Raw genomic sequence first — 20,506 nt, forward strand, 5'->3', positions numbered from 1 at the left:
GAGTGGCTGAGAGGGAAGGGGCGAGTAGAGGCTGGCAAGGCGCCCCTCGATGTGAGTAACATCGAGTTGGCCATGCCCACCCAGCCAGTCATTCAGCTGATCATATTAGTGGTCTGCGGGATTTCAAATTATGAATTTAGTGGTCCCTGAGGTCCGAAAGGTTTGTGACCCTGATCTAGGATCTCTATGTAGCCACAAGTGAATTAAGTCCAACTTTCCCCCTCCCAAATTTAGTTCACCTTCATCTAATTCGAAACACATGTTAATCATTAGATGAGAAGATTCCTGTGCACAAATAGGCTTTTTAGCAATAAATCAGTTTAATTGGACCTTCAGGTGTGGACCTGGTCTTTCATACCTGACAAGCAATATCTGAAAGGTAGAAGGTGGCTTGCTCTAATACAGGCCGGGGGAGAAAGGCAATTACCCTATTTTCAGAGAAAAGAAGACTAAATATTAGCTGCTGCCTGAAATTGGGACAGAATTTATCAGATAAGTCTAATCAAAACATCTAAACATGGAATCTCTACCATATTAGGAGTGAATAGTGATATGGCTGCACAAAATTGACTGTTACCCAGAGATCAGTCAAACTAGTGCATACAAGTAACTTAAGGTAAGAAACAAAAACTGAAAGATCTTTACTTAAGTCACAGATCAATAAAAAGACAAACTTACTGTTTTCCTGAACTCTGGCCACAAAACCCATTAATGGTAACTGGGGAGTTACTTGTAGGATAGAGGGAGGAGGTGGTGCAAGAGACACTGCAGAGAAGAAATACAAATAAATAGACTCCAATCAGAAGTATAGTATAGAAACATGAAATAACTGGATACGACAATGTGGCATCTTACTAAATGCAATGGAGTGACTGGATAATTAAAAACTAGGTAATATTAATTGTGCAGAACATTGAAAATGGATAATCAGCTTTTTAAAGAATTTTTTAAAAGAATTCTTGGAAACATCTACAGTATCTACAGAATAATATTCCTGAAACAGCCCTATTCAAATCATACTTATTTTATTACAGCAAATAAAATGTTGCACAATATTATTGTGGCAAATGGAAATATTGCTACACTATTAATGCTGCTAAGAGAAAATGTTTATTCTTCCATATTTATCAATTTGATACAATATGGACGCTTGACCCATTTCCGCTTAATCAAAATTAATTTAGGTCTGAGCATTTAAAGAGTGTGACTATGTGGCTAAGTCCTGAATTGCATTTACTAAAATACTTATATTTTTGTAAGTTTACAATCAATGGAAGCAAGAACTTTAAATAATTATTTTCTTCTGATTAGATAAATTGAATTGGGATTACATCACTATTATTATACATTATTTGGTACCTTCCATGATATCTCAACAAAGGAATAACAAATGTCAACAATTTATCTCCCAACAGTTTATTTTACAAAGTATTCTACCAAATAGAATAGAGAAAATAAGTTTTTGCAGAAGAAAAAGTAACCTAAGCAATTTACTTCACATTTTTAAAAAATACATGGAAGTTTTGGGAAAGGGGGAAATATGTGTCTGAACGTAACATGTATATACTTGTATATCAATAGCACTTAAGACTTATATACTGCTTCACAGCCCTCTCTAAGCAGTTTACAGAGTCAGCATATTGCCCCCAACAATCTGGGTCCTCATTTTACCAACCTCAGAAGGATTTGAGTCAACCTTGAGCTGGTGAGGATCAAGTCCCTGGCAGTCAGCAGAATTAGCCTGCAACACTGCATTCCAGCCATTGCACCACCACAGCTCTAATGTACCTTTCTATTCACACTTAAAACAAGTGAACTAGGTGTTCTTGGATTTGATGTTTCCATTACCAATTCCTTACTGTAAACAAACATACCAGAAAATTTAAAGCCAGGACTTAGTTATGTGCTATGATATATAGAAGGTTCTTGCTAAACACATCCAGCTACTTCTGGTTAACATTCTTCTATCAAAACTGGGAATTCTGCAGGGGCCTATCTTACCTGGATTCTGGCTATAAAACGGTCCTCCGTTGACCTGGCTTTGAAGGCTGTTCTGTGAAGTGATGGATGGAGGGCGCCTATATGGCAAAGAGCCCCCTATTGTTGGAGGTGTGTGCCGAGTAGCAGGTCTGTTCATGCTGTAGAACTGAACAGGATGACCTATTTCAACAGGTTAGAAAAAAATATAAAACCTTGAACAATCCATTTTTAGATGAAGTGATTTAACTTAGGCATGGCAATTCAAATTAAGTGAAACACGTTTCAGTCAAGTTCTCTAATGGAAAAAAATCCTACGTGGATGAGATCAAACAAATTTAAGAAGAAAACATTCTTAGATATTATTCTCTTGACTCTTAAAAAAACTTGGCCAAATATAGAAGTAGATAACTTGATTATCCGGAAGTCAGCGTTCCAATATAATACATGCATAATGTGCAAGTTAATTACTTAATAACCAGCATGTGTGAATGAATTAATATGAAATGAATATCTACATTCTCTACTCTTTCAGCCACAGTGCTTCTCAGTGAAAATGTAGAGAGTCAGAATGCAGAAGAATCTCATGCTCAAGTACCATATGAATGGGTTTCACTGATTACAGAATGTTGAATTTCTCATGCCTGGATTTTCCCCAGTTGTTTTTGCATGCATTTGCATGCACAGCTCTTTCGCAGAAGTACAGGCCAGTCTGTTGCGATGCTTTGCCCAAATGTTCCTTTGAATAGTTCCCACAATCTTATTATTGACCAGCTTGAGGTCACTTGGCTCAACATTTCAAAGGCAGGACCAAGGTAAAATCAAGGGCAATGGGTTGATACTGGTGGTCTCAGGATCACTGGTGGCTCCTGGGAATCGTAAATATTCTCCTGGTTGATTTGCCAAAAATAATTTTTAAAAATGGCAAAACATTGCCAACTGTAAAACTATTGGTGTCCAGCATTGCCATCTCAAATCTTGTGAGAGATTTGATCTTAATCATTTTCAGCTTTTTTAATATATGTAATCATAATGAGCAGTTGTTAGAACAGTGAACAGAACAAATATAAAGTGCTCTGATGCAGAATGAGAGCTAGTTTGGTATAGTGCACCAGGCTAGAAACTGGGAGACCCTGTATGGTAGTCCTGCATTAGAACAAAGCCAGCAGGGCATTTTTGGGCTAGTCACCCTAGAAGGAGGCAATGGCAAATCACTTCTGAAATGTTACCAAGAAAACATCAGGGATTGGAGACCAGGCCAGTCTCCAAAAATCAGACACGATTGAATGGAAGGGGAAAAAATCCATAAGTTCTATGCACCAATGATAAAACTTTCTAAGAGCTATAATTTGAAACATATAAATTTCACATAGCTAAATAGTGCTTTAGTACATATAGAAGGCTTATTTTCACTTCAAACCTATGTACTACTTATGTAGGAATAAAATAAGCCAAGTTGATATCAGAAGCTGTATGATATGAAGTTAAGAAATAAAACTGTAGATAAATTTAACAGCATGAACATATCCAAGAGTTTCCTATTCATAGAATTAATCTGGCAAAATGCATCTTGGTTCATTGCAGCTTCCATCTTTCTAATTTTCTCCAGAAAATCAGAAAAACAAAACCCATTAGCTCCAAAATGAATCATCTTTATTCTCATATGGTTCTAGGGAAAAAGATGTGCCAGATCTGTGTATCTGTCATTTCTTCAATGGAAGAAGAAAAGGGGGGGGGGACTGATAAAGAAATCCTTCTTGATGTAACCTGAATATATTTAATCTTATATCGAATTTGTATAATCTACACATGATACAATGGAAAGATGAAACCCAGATGGCTGGAACCTATCACCTCTGAGAGAGACAGCCAGATGAAGAGACCATAAAAATTCCACAGTGAGATGTGTCCTGGGAACCTCTGAAAAAGATTGTTCTAAAAAGTGGGGTGGCGGGGAATTAACATGTTGGCTCTTTGTGTCACTAAATACACATCAAGATAAGGGGAGGGGTTTTAAACTCCCTTATCTATCTCTGCATGCCTCACAGACTTTAGACGCTGCTTTTCACCCCTACATGAATTGTCTCATCTCAATAAAGGATTCCTTTATGATAGATTTTGATACGTTTTCAGAAGTTCATTCTAGTTGATTGAATGGGAAAAGTTCTGTAGCCTGACATAAAGCAGCATCTGCAATAGAGGCCAGCCCAGAGAGGAATTAAAAAAAAAAAACACCTTAACTCTACCAAGGGGACCCTGCAAGAAAGTAAAATGTCTAAGTACAGCAAGGACCAAGGGGGTGCCAAATGCTGGGGAGAAATGTTGACAGTTACCAAGCCAGATACTGACTCAGTGCACCCCATTGAAGATAGCAAAGCTGCCTGCGAAACCTCCATAAAGCCCCAGTGGTCTATAGGTGTAGAAAAGAGAGACAGCAGGGAAGGAAGAACCAGGGGAGTAACCCTCACCCAGGGCAATCGTAAACCCAGATGGAATTTGGAGCTGGAGGCCCTATCAGATCAGGAAGGATGGGGTGAGGAGCCACTGGCTGACAACCGACTGAGACGGTATATAAATCGCCTCATGAGGGAAGCCCTGGAGAACCTCGAGGTGAGGGATGCACCAGGACGCCAATGCAGGAGAGCGAGGGAACCAGAAAAAGAGAGAACCTGAGCCGCCACCCCGGAATCAGCTGAGAATGATTGGGCAGTGGGACAAGCTGAAGAACCAGCAGCCATACCAGGTACCCGACCCCTAAATGCCCCAGAACAAGGGATTAACCTTGGCCAACCCAGAGACATACAACTGCAGAGGAAGGTCCCAACCCAGGAGCAAAATTCGATGGGGACCCCCAGAAACTGGGATTTTTCCTGGCGCAAGTCCTCACCTACATGCAAGAATATGGACAGAATTTCCAAACCCAGGGATCCCGAGTACAAGTCGTCACCCTAGCCCTGGAAGGGGCAGCATCCAGATGGATGGTGATGCTCCACAACTTCAACGCCCCAGAATTAAGGAACCTCGACCATTTCATGATGGCCCTACACCACTGCTTTGAAGACCCTCTCGCCAATAGAAGAGCCTGCAACCACATTAGAGTTGTAAAGCAAGGCCGTCGCCCAGTAGCCGAGTACACCGAGGAATTTTGTGACCTGGCTGGCCGAGTCGACTGGCCAGAGGATATCCTAGTCTGTTGGTTCAAAGATGGACTAAATGACGACCTATACGCTGCCTGCCTGGCCTGTGGGACCCCAAACCTCCTGTATGAATGGTACATGATGACAGAGGAGGCAGAGATAGACATGACTCGAAGCCGGGACCGCAAGTGGCAAGTTTTGGAAAAGATCCCCACCCCTGGGGAAACAGGAAATTTTCAAACCCCAAACCAGCATGACTCCAAGAACATCTGGTTGCTTTAAGTGTGGAAAGGAGGGACACCGCATAACAGAATGCCATTCGAAAACCCCTGCCAGAAAGCCACACCACCCATCGGGGGGAAACCTGGAGGAGACTGGCCTGAGAGGCCGAGTAGCTGTGGGATTCCGATCCCCCACAACCCAGAGGAAGAACGTCCATTCTGAGGGGACCTGAGCCAGTCCGAAAGCGATCCGGAAGATGACCTGCTGGTAAGCAACCCAATTGAACCAATCACTCTACCCCTAAGACTGTTTATCCCTAGCCAAAAGAATGGGGAGGAAGTTGCAGCGTTGCTGGATTTGGGATGCACCCGATGCCTAATAAATCCCTCCCTTGCCGAGAAATTGGCGATCCAAATGAAAGAAATGGAAAATCCCATCGCTTTCTGCCAATTAGATGGAACTATAGTGGGGGGAGCCAGCTAGGTTTACCACAGAACTATTGAAAATAAGACTAGGAAAACCATAATGAGATGCTCACATTTATTATAGCCCCAGGAATGGAAGAGCCGCTAGTCCTAGGTCTCACATGGCTGCAGAAATGGAATCCAAAAATAAATTGGAGGAGAGGAACTGTACACTTCCAGAGAGATGTAGTATTTGCAAATAGCTCATAGGAAAGGATAAAGAAAGTAACAGAGTACAGAGAGTCAGCCATGACCGGACAGTCAGCTGAACCCATTAACATCCCCAGGATCTGGCCCAAGTATTTAGCGAGGAAGCTTGTGATGAACTCCCACCCCATCGTGCCACAGACTGCACTATTGAAATCCTACCAGGGGTTAAACTCCCAAAACCACAAATGTACTGCATGTCTCCCAGAGAACTGGAAGAACTCAGAGCATTTATCACAAAAATTTAAAAGGGGGTTTCATCGAACCCGCCTGACCAAAAATAGCTTCCCCCAATGTTATTCCACGAAAAGAAAGATGGCTCAGTACGCTTGTGTGTTAATTACAAAATATTAAACACGATTTGCATAGAGAATATGTATCCACTCACCCTCATGAAGGATGTTAGCCCACCTCTCAAAAGGAAAAAAAAATTCGAAGTTAGCCCTATGAGAGGCATATTACCGCATCAGAATAAAGGAAGGGGATGAGTGGAAGACAGCTTTTAACACACTATTGGGATGCTACCAATTTAAAGTGCTCCCCTTTGGACTGCAAGGAGCGCCTGCCGTGTTTATGCAATTGATCAATGAAACCCCTCATGAAATTTTATATAAAGGGGTTCTAGTGTATCTGATATTTTAATCTACACAGAAATGATGGAAGAACACATCAAGCTACTCTGGGCACTCCTCACAAAACTCTTTAGACGCTAAACTATATGCAAAACTCTCTAAATGCGAATTCCACCAAGAAAAAATTGATTATTTGGGGTATAGAATATCCCACGAGGAAATAGAAATGGACCCACAGAAAGTAAAAGCTGTACTGGACTGGGACCCACCGCACATCAGCAAACAACTGCAAAGCTTCCTGGGATTTGTGAACTTTTATCGCCAATTCATTCCAGCTTTGGCAAACATCGCCCTCCTTATCATGAACTTGCTAAAAACGAAGGGGGGGGGAACCCAAACCAAGGCAACCCCTTATCTGGACAATGGAATGCCAAGTGGTATTCGAGAAACTCAAACATCTATTCTCAACAGAACCGGTCCTTAAGCACCCAGATCCCGAACAACCTTTTGTCATCCAAGCAGACACTAGGGATGTCGCAGTTGGAGCAGTCTTCCTCCAAAAGAATGGAAGTGGACAATTACAACCATGCGCTTATACATCCAAGAAACTGATGGAAGCCGAGCAAAGATGGCCCATATGGGAGAAAGAGGCATATGCTGTGCGGTGGGAAATGCTCACATGGAGACATTTCCTGGAAGGAAACCAAATCCCCTTTGAAGTGTGGACTGATTACAAAAAACTGGAAGCCCTGAGAAATCCATGGAAACTCTCTGAAAAACAAGCAAGGTGGGCTCAATATTTTTGAACGGTTTAAATTCACTCTCAAATATTTTCCTGGGAGAAAGAACTTCTTAGCAGATGCACTGTCCAAAAAACCCCAATACAACAGAAAAAAGATTGAGGTTATAAAACCAATGATCCAACCGACCCAATTAGCAGCCAAAGTAATCAATCACCCAGGCACAAGAGAAAAGAAAATCACTGACTGAAGACACAATGACGTCAATATTTAAGGAGGCACTACTTAAGGACGACTGGCTCCAGGCTAACAAAAACACTTGTTTAATCAAAGATGGACTGGCCTGGGTAGAAAACAAACTTTATATCCCTGAAAGCCAGAGAATGGACCTCATGAAACGCTGCCATGACTCCAAAACAGCGGGACACTTTGGGTTTGTAAAAACCCTACACCTCATCAAAAGACAATTTTGGTGGCCGTCTCTCAAAAAGGACATTGAAAATTATGTTGCACGGGAGTCTCTGTGGTTAAACTGGGAGATTAAAAGACAATGTTATTTGAAAATTCCAGTCTGGCTATCGACTATTGAAGCATTTTCTTATCCTATAATATACAAAAAGGAACAAACAGATATGGTGAAATATTGAATGAAAAGGGTGAACTTAAATCTATACAAAAACTAGAGGAACAAGGTATACTGATGAATTGGTTTTCATATGCGCAAATACATTCAAGGTATGATAAAGATTCTAAAACAGAAGGTTTCTATGATAAACTGACTGACTTAGACAAGTTTTTGACAGGTACTGATGAAAAGGTGATTAAAAAATTGTATGGATATTTATTAGAAATTAAACTAGAAGAACAAGTTAAAGAAACTATGATTGCTTGGGGGAAGAATTTTGGATATGGGACTGATCTAGAGAAATGGCAAAAATTGTGGTCTCAAAATTATAAAATGACAATGTCAACAGCATATAAAGAAAATTTGTATAAGAAGTTTTACAGGTGGCATTTTTCCCCGACAAGAATAGCAAGAATGTTCAAGAATAAATCCGAAAAATGTTGGAAATGTCATCAGACACCTGGCTCATATTACCATATGTGGTGGACTTGTGCGGACGCTAAAAAATACTGGACTAAAATCCACACGTGGTTGGAAAAAAAATGACAAAAAAACATATAGATTTGAAACCAAAGATATTTTTATTGGGAATTTTACCTGAAATATATAGTAAAGACTTGAAATACTTGATTGTAAATGTATTAACAGTGGCTAGGATTATATTTGCTAAAAACTGGAAAAATGAGAAAACACTATGACAGGAGGAAATCATTAAGAAAATATTGGAATGTGCTGAAATGAGTAGATTGACATTTGAAATCAGAGAACAAGATGATAAACAATTTTATAAAATTTGGGATCTATTCTATTAATGGTTAGACAATAAAATATAATAATGAAATATGTAGACTTTTAGAAAATAATGAATATATAAAGATGTATTCTATTCTTTTCTTTTTTTTATAACATTTTTATTAATTTTCAATAAACAAACATACACAAAAAAAACACAAAACATGAAAACATAAAACTTAGTTTTGGAAAGCAGCTTAGTCCCAGGTTACATCTTTTTGTACAGACATAAATTCGAATTCATGCTCACTTTTATATACCATTTCATATCTTATTTACCATTCTACATTTTCTATATAGCTTCTCCTCTCTTTTCACTCTCCTAATTCTATTTTATTTATTTCATCTCAATTTAAATCATTATGCTTATATCTTTTGTCTGTTCTGTTTCAGTTATCTATTATCTTTTTTCATTAACATAAAATTTCTCCTGTAATCACTGATTGAAGTATGACGCCTTTATATCTTTCCCCTAAATTTAACACTTAAAATAGTATATAATTTTCATTCGAATTCTGCTTTGTACATTCTAAAGCTACATACTATATTTTAAAATAAGAAAAAATAATAAGTTAATATTTTAATTGAAACAATAATCCATAGCAATTAAACTCTATCATTAAGTCTTAAACATTTTACACATTCGTTTTGATATTTTATCCCATTTTATAATCGTATAATGTTCCAGTTTTCTAACATTATTTCAAATACAAATACAATACAGTTTTACGTACTTTTGCAGAATCTCTTTTTTAATTATATTTTTACCCATTATCTCTGAAAAAATCCTGTTTCTTTACATCTTGTTTCAAACCTTTGTAGCTTCTCTTCCCTTTTTCCCTTCCTTGCTTCTCCTATCTAGCCTTTTTACCCCCTTGTCTCTTGATCTCCACCCTCTTCTGTATTCCTCTTTTCTGCTGCTTTCTGACAATGTATCGATTTTTCACCTTATTTTTCCCTTTTTTGGTTGTTTTTTTAAGTCTTAAATTCTCTATTCTTTTTCCCCCCTTTCCCTTTTCTTCCCCAGCTAGAGTTGCTTGTTCGTTAAAGATGGCTTCTTCTTCATCCCAATCTTCTTGTTGTTCTTGTAGTTTCTCATAAGTAGAAATCACCATTTCTAAGAAGTGGAAAATAGAGCCAAAAGAGCCCTTCCCTTCTTGTTCCTCTTCTTTATACTTTTTGAATTCCACTTTCAGTTCATCAACAAGTAATGCCATTGTGGAAAAATTTTTAAATAACCCAAATGTTTTTAGTCTTTCAAATAATAATTTCCAAAAGTCCCAAAGTCACCAAGCGATCCAAATGCACACAGACTGTTTCATTTAACACTTTCTTCTTTTTACACTTTCTCTTCCTGGGGTTACAGTTCAGTTACAAAGTTCCAATTAAAATGTATCTTTTAGAAGTCTTGTTACAATTTAGCTCTAGTCTTGTAAATTCCAAGCAGCCTCCTCCAGCAAAATATTAATATTAATTCTTTTCCTCTCCCTTCCCACTTACAGCAAGAAAAGTTTTTTCTCCAATGTTCAGAAATCTTTATTGTCCCCTTGGCTTTAATTTTCCAATTTAATTACCTGCTGATGCCAAAGCGGGTTTTCCCAATTTCTTTCATCTGCTGTCACCGTCAGGAAGGAGAGTGAGAAAAAACAAACTTTCCCTTTTTACTTTCATTCGCCGCTTTTTCCGAGTCTTCTTTGGGAGCGATGTATCTTTAATGAAATTTAAATTCCAGGGTATTTAAATGTTACTTGTTATCCTGGTCAGCCAAAACTTTCACTGCTCAGCTTCCTCCTGCACATTATTATCCGGATGAGAGCTTCTTTGTGGCGGCCATTGCTGACCGCCGCTCCACCGCTTTCGGAAAAGGGAGTTAAGCCAGCTGAGGAGGGGGGTTGCGATTCCCCCAGACCCCTGCCGGATCTCCCCTGTCTTCAGTTACTTCTACGGGGTAACTATAGCCCCAAATCCAGCCTGATCGGGGCACTCCAGCGGCGAGCGCAGCAGAAACCGCGCACGATCACGGATTCCTGCCACTGCCGAAGCCCTGCAAACCGGAAGTGATGTATTCTTTTCTTATTATATCTACAAAATGATTCTAGGATAGATTTGGGATAATATGAACTGTCATAAAACAAATTAAGTAAAATATGATTATTTCGTAAAACATGAATGAATAAAAGTATAGTCAAATGATTAATAATGATATTAATGTATTTAATATTTGATTGAAAATACGAGATTATAACAATGTAATTGTAATTGAAGACTACAAAATGGAAGCACAAAACAATTTGTAAACCAACCAGCACACTGTATGTATATATATGGAAGATGACTTGATGTTTTTGTTTTGTTTGTTTGTTTTAAAAACCAATACATTTTTTTTAAAAAAAAAGATTATGTTGCGAGCTGCCCCACCTGTTCTGCTGCAAAGGGAAGACAAGGAAAATCTCCTGGACTTTTACAGACAGTAGCAGACCCTTCTGCACCCTGGAAAGAGATTTCTATGGACTTTATAGTGGAGCTTCCCGAAAGTGCTGGAAATACTGTCCTTTGGGTGGTAACTGATCTTTTCTCCAAACAGGTTCACTTTATTCCATGCCAAAAGATCCCAACTGCCAAGGCATTGGCAAAGATGTTACACATTTATTGCCTTCATGGAGCTCCCCAAGGGATAATGTTCAGTTCACATCCAAATTTTGGCGGGCGTTTTTAAACCTATTAGGCTCCACCCAGGGGTTATCATCATCAAATCACCCCCAGACAAACAGAGGTTCTGAACATCTGAACAGCATATTAGAACAATATTTAAGATGTTTTATTAATTACCAACAGGACAATTGGACTGACCTTTTGCAGAAGTAACATACAATAACTCAGTCCATAGCAGCACGGGGTTCACCCCATTCCAGGTAGCCAGGGGCCAAGAATTCAACCCCATGCCGGACCTACCCACCGAAGAACCTGAAATCCCTTCCCTTAAGGTGTGGATAAATAACTTGCAAGCCACGAGGCCAGTGGTAAGATTAGCATTACAGGAAGCTAGAGCAGCTTTTAAAGTTCAAGCTGACAAAAAACACTGCGATCCTAAACCTTTCAAGATTGGGGACCGTGTATACCTTTCAAGATTGGGGACCGTCCACAAAATTCTTAAAATCATTACAACCCTCTAAGAAACTAGGGCCAAAATTCATCGGCCCATTCCCCATCTCCAAAATTATTAACCCCGTGATGGTAGAGCTTCAACTCCCCAAAACACTTAGGCAGATTCATCCAGTATTTCACTGTAGCTTGCTCAAACCGGAGATCACTTCAAACCTCAGACACCCCCCCCCACACCTCCAACTCCCATCATAGTACATGGAGAACAACATTTTGAAATTAAAGATATCCTTGATTTGCGCACTCACCGTGGATCCACACAATATTTAGTAGCTTGAAAACACCTTCCTTCCTCAGAAAATGAGTGGGTAGCCAAACGACATGTAAAAGCACCCACATTACTACGAAAGTTCCACCTAAAATACCCTCACAAGCCACCCTAAACTGCAAACATAACGCATGATTTTTGTTTTTTCCAGGTAGACCTATCTGTTTTTTAAGGAGGGCAGGATGTCAGATCCGTGTATCTGTCATTTCTTCAATGGAAGAAGAAGGGGGGCGCTGGGAGACTGATAAAGAAATCCTTCTTAATGTAACCTGAATATATTTAATCTTATATCAAATTTGTATAACCTACACGATACAATGGAGAGATGAAATCTAGATGGCCGGAACCTATCACCTCTGAGAGAGACAGCCAGGAGATGAAGAGACCATAAAAATTCCACCGTGAGATGTGTCCTGGGAAACTCTGAAAAATATTGTTCTAAAAGGGGGGGGGGGGAGATTCGGTATGCCCTGGGAAACTCTGAAAAAGATCGTTTTAAAAAGGGGGGGGCGGGGAATTAACATGTTGGCTCTTTGTGTCACTAAATACACATCAAGATAAGGGGAGGGGTTTTAAACTGCCTTATCTATCTCTGCATGCCTCAGAGACTTTAGACACTGCTTTTAACCCCTACATGAATTGTCTCATCTCAATAATGGATTCCTTTATGATACTTTTTGATACGTTTTCAAAAGTTCAGTCTAGTTGATTGAATCGGAAACATTCCTCACTCAAGAAGGAGAAAGAGAAATAATGGAAATATCCATCTATCTAAAAGCTCAAAACATCTGATCAGCTTTAGGCAGGAATTGCACTTTTCAGTTGTCAGAAATCAGCAGCAGAAACTCACCTGAAGAGGGATTGGAAGAGGCAGCAGGGGGAGTTGGAGAAGTGAAGCCATCAGCAAGGGGCTGAACCCCTGCAGCAGCAGCAACATCTGGGGTAGCAGAGGATGGGGCAGTAGCAGGAGTGAGAGGGGCAGAAGCAGAGGCAGAAGTAGCAGGGAGAGGAGAAGTGCCAGCAGAACTGGTAGGGGCTATGTTGAAAGAGGAGGAAGAGGCAGCATTAAGGAATAGTTCAGGTTAGCAAGGAGGAGAAAAGTTTTTAATCATTGCTATTAAGTTTCAGTCAAAATTAGCAAAAAATAAATAAAATGGATAGAGCAGGAATGTTCACACTGAGAGGTTTCCCATTACATATACAGCCAAACACCAAAGTAAAAAAGAAACGGAAATGCATTCTATACATAAAAGCCTCGCAAATCTAAATCATATTGTTTTAGCTGTTGATATAGAACAAGGGTGTCAAACTCGCAGCCCGCAGACCAGATGTTTCACACACTGGCCATGCCCATGCCTATGCCTGGTTTAGTGAAAGAGAAAAAAGTCACGATGCATCACGTGATGACATGAGTTTGACACCCCTGATATAGAACAAGAGTGCCGTTTGATTCTCTGCAGCTCTCAGAGAAGGCAGGGCCAAAATTTGTTTGGGGGCGGAGATTGATGTGTTTTTGCATTTTGATATTTTTGGGGGGACAAATTGGACGTACTGCACCTTTTATGGTCTCAGGCCAATTTTTCCTATTAACTATTTGACTCCTAATCAACTTCAACAATAGCTCAACCCAAAACGCAAAATAAAATTTTAAAAGCAGGTATTTGACCCCACAGATTCTAATAACTTTCCTCTTTTGGTTGTAATTATTTTCCTGTTTGGAAAGGAAGAATGTGATGACCCGGAGCATGGAAACAAGACAGCCAGAACAAAGGCCTCCTCCAGTGGCCCTAGCTCAGTCTTATTCTCCTCCTCAGACTTAGGCTCCGATGGGGCCATAATAAAGGAGGAGGAAAAACAGGAAAACCATGTTGTTTGGAATTCTTTCCAACTTCCAGAGGTGGCACCTTTTTTTTTTCTGTGTAATGAAGTAGTGTGATACATGTATGTTTCTCCTCAAAAGTACATATTGCATCTGTGTGTGTCTCAGGGTCCAATCAGAATGGATGCGTGTGCATTGCCTGGGTGAGCATGAAAAAAGGTCTATTTAGAATGACTACATATATGTTGCCTGATTTTGTATATGTGTCAGGCATCCTAATATACAGTATATGAGTGGATAAATGGGTAGATAGAAAGACAGACACATGTCTATACATGTCTTTCTGCTCTCACTTCATGTTGCATCTATGTTTACATGTACAAGGTTGACTCAGCCCTCCATCCTTCTGAAGTCAGTAAAATGAGGACCCAGATTGTTGGGGGCAATATGCTATTTCTATAAGCTGCGTAGAGAGGGCTGTAAAGCACTGTGAAGCAGTATATGTTATGATCAATTGGAATAAAACAAGAATGCATGTATTTATTTTATAATACTAGCAAAATCTAGTTTTACTATATCTGCTATTTGTCACATCATTATTATTGCTATTGTTATTTAAATTTATTTGCTGCTCATCTCACCACAAGGAGGGTCTGGGAGGCTTACAACATTGAGTCACATGGAGTGTGTGAAACAAAATAGCTAAGATTTTAAATAAATCTTAACATTCCAAATTAATGTAAAATATCCATTTCCATTTAAACAGTACTATTCCTAGTACTATTCCTATGATAACTTCATTTGCAATTCCAAACCACTGGCTAATTGAGCACATAATCAAAAGAACAAAATAGGACTAGGAACAAAAGGGACATTACCTGGATACACACTGGGAGGGGATGGAGTAGGGACAGCAATAGGGACGCCGACACTTCCACTCCCACTGTTCTCTCGACTGCTGCTCCTACTGCTGGGGTGGCTACCTCCACTGCTTCCACTGCTGCTAAAAGAAATCCAAACCACCAAAGTAACTATAGACCATTCCTTAACAGGTAAACCACAGCTGCACAACATTTATAGAAGCTTGCTAAATTTTCCATTTTGAAGATCAATAAAAATTGAGTATGTTTTTAAAATGTCTTGCCAATGCTTCAGCTAAAATTAGGAAACATCATTCAGGATTAATAGTACAGATGAAATGATCAGAAACAACTCCAAGAGCATTTTCTAAAAATGTTGGTAATATGGGCCTTTGGTGGAAAGAAGCTGATTTCATCTAAACTGCATCTCTGAAGTAAAAACCTTTATGTATAAAATTTAAATACCCATGAGAGCTTTATAATATATGCTAAGATTTTTCTTTCCTTGTGTACTGCTAGCCTGCTCTGCAGGTTGATTCCACACTGCAAAAACTATTTTACCAGGGCTACTTTCCTACTGCTACAATATACATTCTAAGGGTCAATGGAAATAAATAATATTAGCTACATTTCAAGTCAACTGAACTACACATTTGTTTAAAATTGGCAGCACTTGCACAAGCATCAAAATTTTACCACTTCAGAATTTTGGACATAAACTTTTCACAGTTGTAGTATTCTTGTTAGCAGGTACCACATTTTAGAAGCTGTGTATCACACCAGTTATAACGAGATAGTAGGCAGCAAAAATAAATACATTAAATGCAATACTATTTGCGTTACACAATGCAGTAGTGTATTGTATATTGCTTTTGAACAAAACAAAAACCTGTTCCAAGACAAACAACTTCACAGTACACAACATGTAGTATAATCAGCATGATTTCTCTCTATTTCCCAGGAAATCGCATGAATTTATGAAGCTCTAAGTGGAGAGGTGGGGTGGGGTGGGGTGGTTAAAAGCAGTTTGCTATAAACCGAGTTGTCTATCTTAATTATTGTTAATATTTTGCACAGGAGCAGAGTGAATACCTGTAAGTGCGATTCCTCTGATTCACAGAAGCTGTTCTAACAGGGCTCTGCTGCGAGGGAGCGATATTACGGGTAGGGCTAGGTACATAGTCATTTGGTACCACTGGAGGACGCACTGGCTCCAGTGTGCGATAGGGAGAGTGACGCCTACACAAGAAAAACATGTATGGAAGCAATTTCAGACAATGAAATACAAAAACCTTTTGGCCAAGGCAGTGCAGAATTCCTGCTAGATTGTTCTGCTCAAAAATGCACAGGTCTGGATCCAATGCGCTGCAGGAGTAGCATATGTGTAGGATTTCCTTAGGCCCAGCTTTCCCAGCTGGCATCTATGTAGATAATTCATAAAGAGATCCATGCATGCCTGCCATAAACTATCCCTCCCTCCCTTTTTCCTCAAGAGTATTTATGTACTGGGGCAGAAAGGACAGATGGGATTAGGTTATAAGAGGCATGCACAGAGTTCCTATTCCCCTTGATGGTCTGTCATGCTACATGTAACAGGCATCCCTATGCAGAAGAAAAAAAGAGAATAGGATTCTTTGGAGCTAAAAAAAATCCCCACATTTAGGTACTGGGTCATGACATTTTATATTAATCTACTACAGGATATTCAGGCTGGTCATTTTTTCCAAATATATAAGAAAATAAGTGTACAGCTATTCAAAGTGCAAGCACTAGCCCAAAGGCTTCCACAAAAGAAATGTATCTTATATTTCCAATGATTATGCAACACCTCTTGGTGATATTATGGATAGGTTTATGCTTGCAAGACAGATGCCTTCAAATCCCAGACTGCAGCTTTTAAGTACCTTAATGCCAAGAGACAATTGTAAAAGTTAAAAGAAAGATTTAGCTTTCCCCTTTACATTCTCTCCCTCCCCCTTCTGATGTATATGCAATTATACTTACCCAATAGTTCCTTTCCCTGACATTGGTGGACTGGGCGGTTTCTGTGTGGGTGGTGTGGTACGAGGCAGACCACCCATTTTCATATTCTGCGTGCTAACCTGTGTAAGAGGCAATGGGAAAAAAATAACCTCACTTAAACTTTTCAGACTTAAATTAGAGCCCATAAAGACTTGATCTACTACATTAAAGAGACAAATGTGCAAATCAAAAAAAGAAAAAGAAAAAACTAAACTAGTCATACATACGTGTGCTATCTCTACCCTGGTTAAAATTATTAGGTGCACTTAAATTGTGGTTATATGCGGTGTGATGATGTGGTTTTGAGACAGAGTTTGCCTAAGGCCATCACATTTACATTTAGCAAATCTATCTCCATGAAAATTGTTGAGCTTTCTAGGCTCAAGAGTTTTAGACAAATTATCATTCCAAGAACGCAGTACTGTAGTTGTCTACTCCAATGAGACTAAAAAGTAACTGTATCTGAAACATTTTATTAGCTGTGCCTTAATTATACTATATGCATGTATTAATTACATGTAATCAATTAAATGCTCAAAACCTGGTTTCGAGCTTGATTCTACTCTTTGTAACAAATACAAATTTACAACTGCATATTATATGAAAATCCAATATGATTTTACTGCCTCTGAGAGGTGTTTTTCAGGAACAATTTTCTTTTCATTAATGCCTTACATATAATTTTATTAAATATTCCAAGGAAGTCCTGAAGTATATGAGGTCTCATTAGTCAGTTTTATAACAAAATTGGAATGAGAAATGTGAATCCAATTACCTTTTCAATCCAATTAATTATATATCACCATTTGTTAAGGAGAAGTAAAGGTTTGCTGGAGTGAACAGCAACAGGAAGTAGTGATAAAGGCCAATCCAACAGCTTCCCTTGCCTTTTCCATATAAGGTCCTATCATCATCATGATAATAATTCTATTCAGTCTCTCCCCCTTTATATGGCTTTTTATATAAATCTCCATAAGCTATTTCCCCAAGAATATTGAGATAGCGGGATTCATTCTTGGCATGAAGACCAGAAGAATTTGACCCAGAGAACAGGTAATAAATTTAAATTTAGTTGCAATTCTATAAAATTGTTGAAGTCATACGTAATAAAACAGAAATAAACTGGGTTATGTCACTAATATCATACATCAAAGGGCAATCAAAATTTCAAGCAGGTAGCTTCTAAAGGGATGGTTCATTCTGAGATTATAGGATAAATAATCCAATATTGCCCTAAAGAAAAAAATTTTCAATAAATCTTGAAATGATTTTGATAAGCATTACAGAGGAGAAGGAGCCTCTGTGGCACAGTGGTTAGAGTACCGTACCACAAGCTACTTCTGCAGCCAGCTGCCTACAATTTGGCAGTTCAAATCCCACGAGACTGAAGGTTGACTCAGCCTTCCAAGGTCAGTAAAATGAGGACCCAAATTGTCCTCCAATATGCTAACTCTGTAAACTGCTTAGAGAGGGCTGTAAAGCACTCACTTTATAGTGCTTTATAGTGGTATATAAGTGCTTTATATACCACTTTATAGCGGTATATAAGTCTAAGTGCTATTGCTATTATACATTGTAAATATACTTGTAAATGTTAACATTAAATTCACACTGATATTACTTGATGCTTCTATAAATTGAATTCTAGAAAATATATATTATGTAACAAAAGATAAATATGTTTATATTTATTATGTTGCCGGGATATTATTAATTTTTGTTCTTAATTATTTTTACCATATTTTAATTGTGTCGCAGCAATTTGCAAATCAAAAGTAATATACAAAGTTATAAAAAATAAAATATTATCCTTAATAGTAAATATTTTTTAAAAACCAAGTTGTAATTAGTGCATTAATTACCTCAATTTTTCAGTTAATTATTGTACTGATCATATCAGTAAATCAAACGATATAAATGAGGCTATAAATTCAAGGTATAAATAAGTTGTCTCAAGTTCAATGAAATGTTTTATGAAATAAGCAGGATTTTTATCAATCATAAATATGACAGAAATTGTGATTATTTCTCTGTAGATAAAAAAATAACTCACTAAGTGAAGGAATCACTGGAGGGTCAGTCAATTTAGTCAGTTTAAGAATTAGGATTTGACATGATGTTTGGAAAGTTATATTCAACTGTATTTCCTTACCATAAAAGCAACACCAATAATGCATTCACAGTGTCAATAAGTGTATGGGACACCCTACAGTTTAAAGCTTCTGAATTTATCTTTAAAAAATGTAGAAGGAAGGGGACACAATAAATAAAGTCCATGAAGTGTGGCATTCTGCAGCTACTGTTATAATGGAATGTTATGAAACCTGGAACTGATGGAAGCTCTATCTAATATTTGGATGGCATCCAGTTAAACAAGATTTTCAATACTTTAGAGTAGTTAATATTTGCAGAATATTTGGTAACTTTATTATTTATATACAATATCCAGAGAATCGGTGCCAAATATATGGAAATATTAATTCAAGATTACTGAATATATTCTAACACTTTTCTAAAATATCTTCCAGCAAATGTAAATGCATACGAGTTGCTTCACTATTCCTCACAACGTCAAAAATATAGGAGAGAAGTAATAGTAGCTGTGGTGACCTTTAGTAAAGACTAAAGACTGAGGCAGTTATGGCTGTGCCCATTGCTGACGTGCAGGCTTTTATGAATTACCTCAGAAGGAAATAAGTCCTCTGTACTGGGTAGATTGCCTTTCAGATATTTGTTAGACATGTCATATATTGTCATTTAACAATATATGTTGTTATATATTGACATTTAATTGAGAATCTGTATTCATTTTCAGAAAAAAAAGCCAAAATGCCACAAAGAGGAATGCAAATAGTCAACACCCTGCCATCAAAATATTTATTTGCTAAGGCATGAACAAAACAAAAGATTTAAACACAGCTCAGCTCAACTAATGTTCAAAAACTAAGGTGTGTTTGTCATAAGTGCAATTTCTTGTCATCAGTTATACTGGCTTTTTAAAAAATCAATTCCACATTATTAAATCATCAATTCCTCCAGGGGCAAGGATACAATAATATCCCTTAGGACAATCCCATTTTAGACTCACAAGAACTTTGTAAACTGCATTTAAGTGAGTGAGTGGCTGAAAATTATAGTTAGCACAGTACAGAACTGAACTCCAAATGCACGCACTAGTTAATTACATGATAAAAGTCATTATGTAAATAAGCCAAAGTTGGCAGCACATGCTACCCAGTACCAAATCCCACCATGTTCAATTCAGCACAACTTTAGGTGCTCTATTGTCCTTTCATCTTTCATCTACATCTGTTCATATTCTTAAAGCAACAAAAGTTACTTATAAAATATAATCAAAGGGCTCAGGATAATTAGGAGATTCATTCTGGTACTTATAATAGTTATATCTACTTCTCCTTTATTTTAATATAAAAATACTGAGAACATTAAAAGTAACCTTAAATCCTACTTAATACAATGAAGACAACAAACATAGCAGAAACTATATAAACATATATATTTCCAAAGGAACTATAATATAGATCTGCAATACCAGCCCAATAGTAGCACTGGTGTAGCAGTTCAAAAATTTGCTTAATAATTGAAAGTAAAACTTCAAAACATAAACCATGCCCCAAG

The 20,506-nt window shown here is 38.1% G+C and overlaps 1 protein-coding gene across 15 annotated transcripts in view; it reads right to left on the bottom strand.

The window, feature by feature from the left end:
- The window catches only part of ABI2 (abl interactor 2), a 74,967-nt gene that overhangs the window by 15,721 nt on the left and 38,740 nt on the right, over positions 1 to 20,506 (bottom strand). For 2 of the 15 annotated variants that reach the window (XM_087914291.1, XM_087914195.1), the window contains 6 exons: positions 16,850 to 16,947; positions 15,938 to 16,084; positions 14,864 to 14,985; positions 13,017 to 13,202; positions 2,002 to 2,160; positions 679 to 765 (listed from right to left, as the gene is read on the bottom strand). In XM_087914291.1, coding sequence (XP_087770417.1) covers positions 679 to 765; positions 2,002 to 2,160; positions 13,017 to 13,202; positions 14,864 to 14,985; positions 15,938 to 16,084; positions 16,850 to 16,947 — 799 coding nt within the window. Of the gene's footprint in view, positions 1 to 678; positions 766 to 2,001; positions 2,161 to 13,016; positions 13,203 to 14,863; positions 14,989 to 15,937; positions 16,085 to 16,849; positions 16,948 to 20,506 lie in introns of all 15 variants that reach the window. The other 13 variants (XM_026696756.2, XM_087914157.1, XM_087914505.1 and 10 more) reach the window with 7 other exon arrangements.

Source organism: Pseudonaja textilis, chromosome 1 (assembly GCF_049901715.1).
Source record: "Pseudonaja textilis isolate UNSWEBS1 chromosome 1, rPseTex1.2, whole genome shotgun sequence".
Lineage (NCBI taxonomy): Eukaryota > Metazoa > Chordata > Lepidosauria > Squamata > Elapidae > Pseudonaja > Pseudonaja textilis.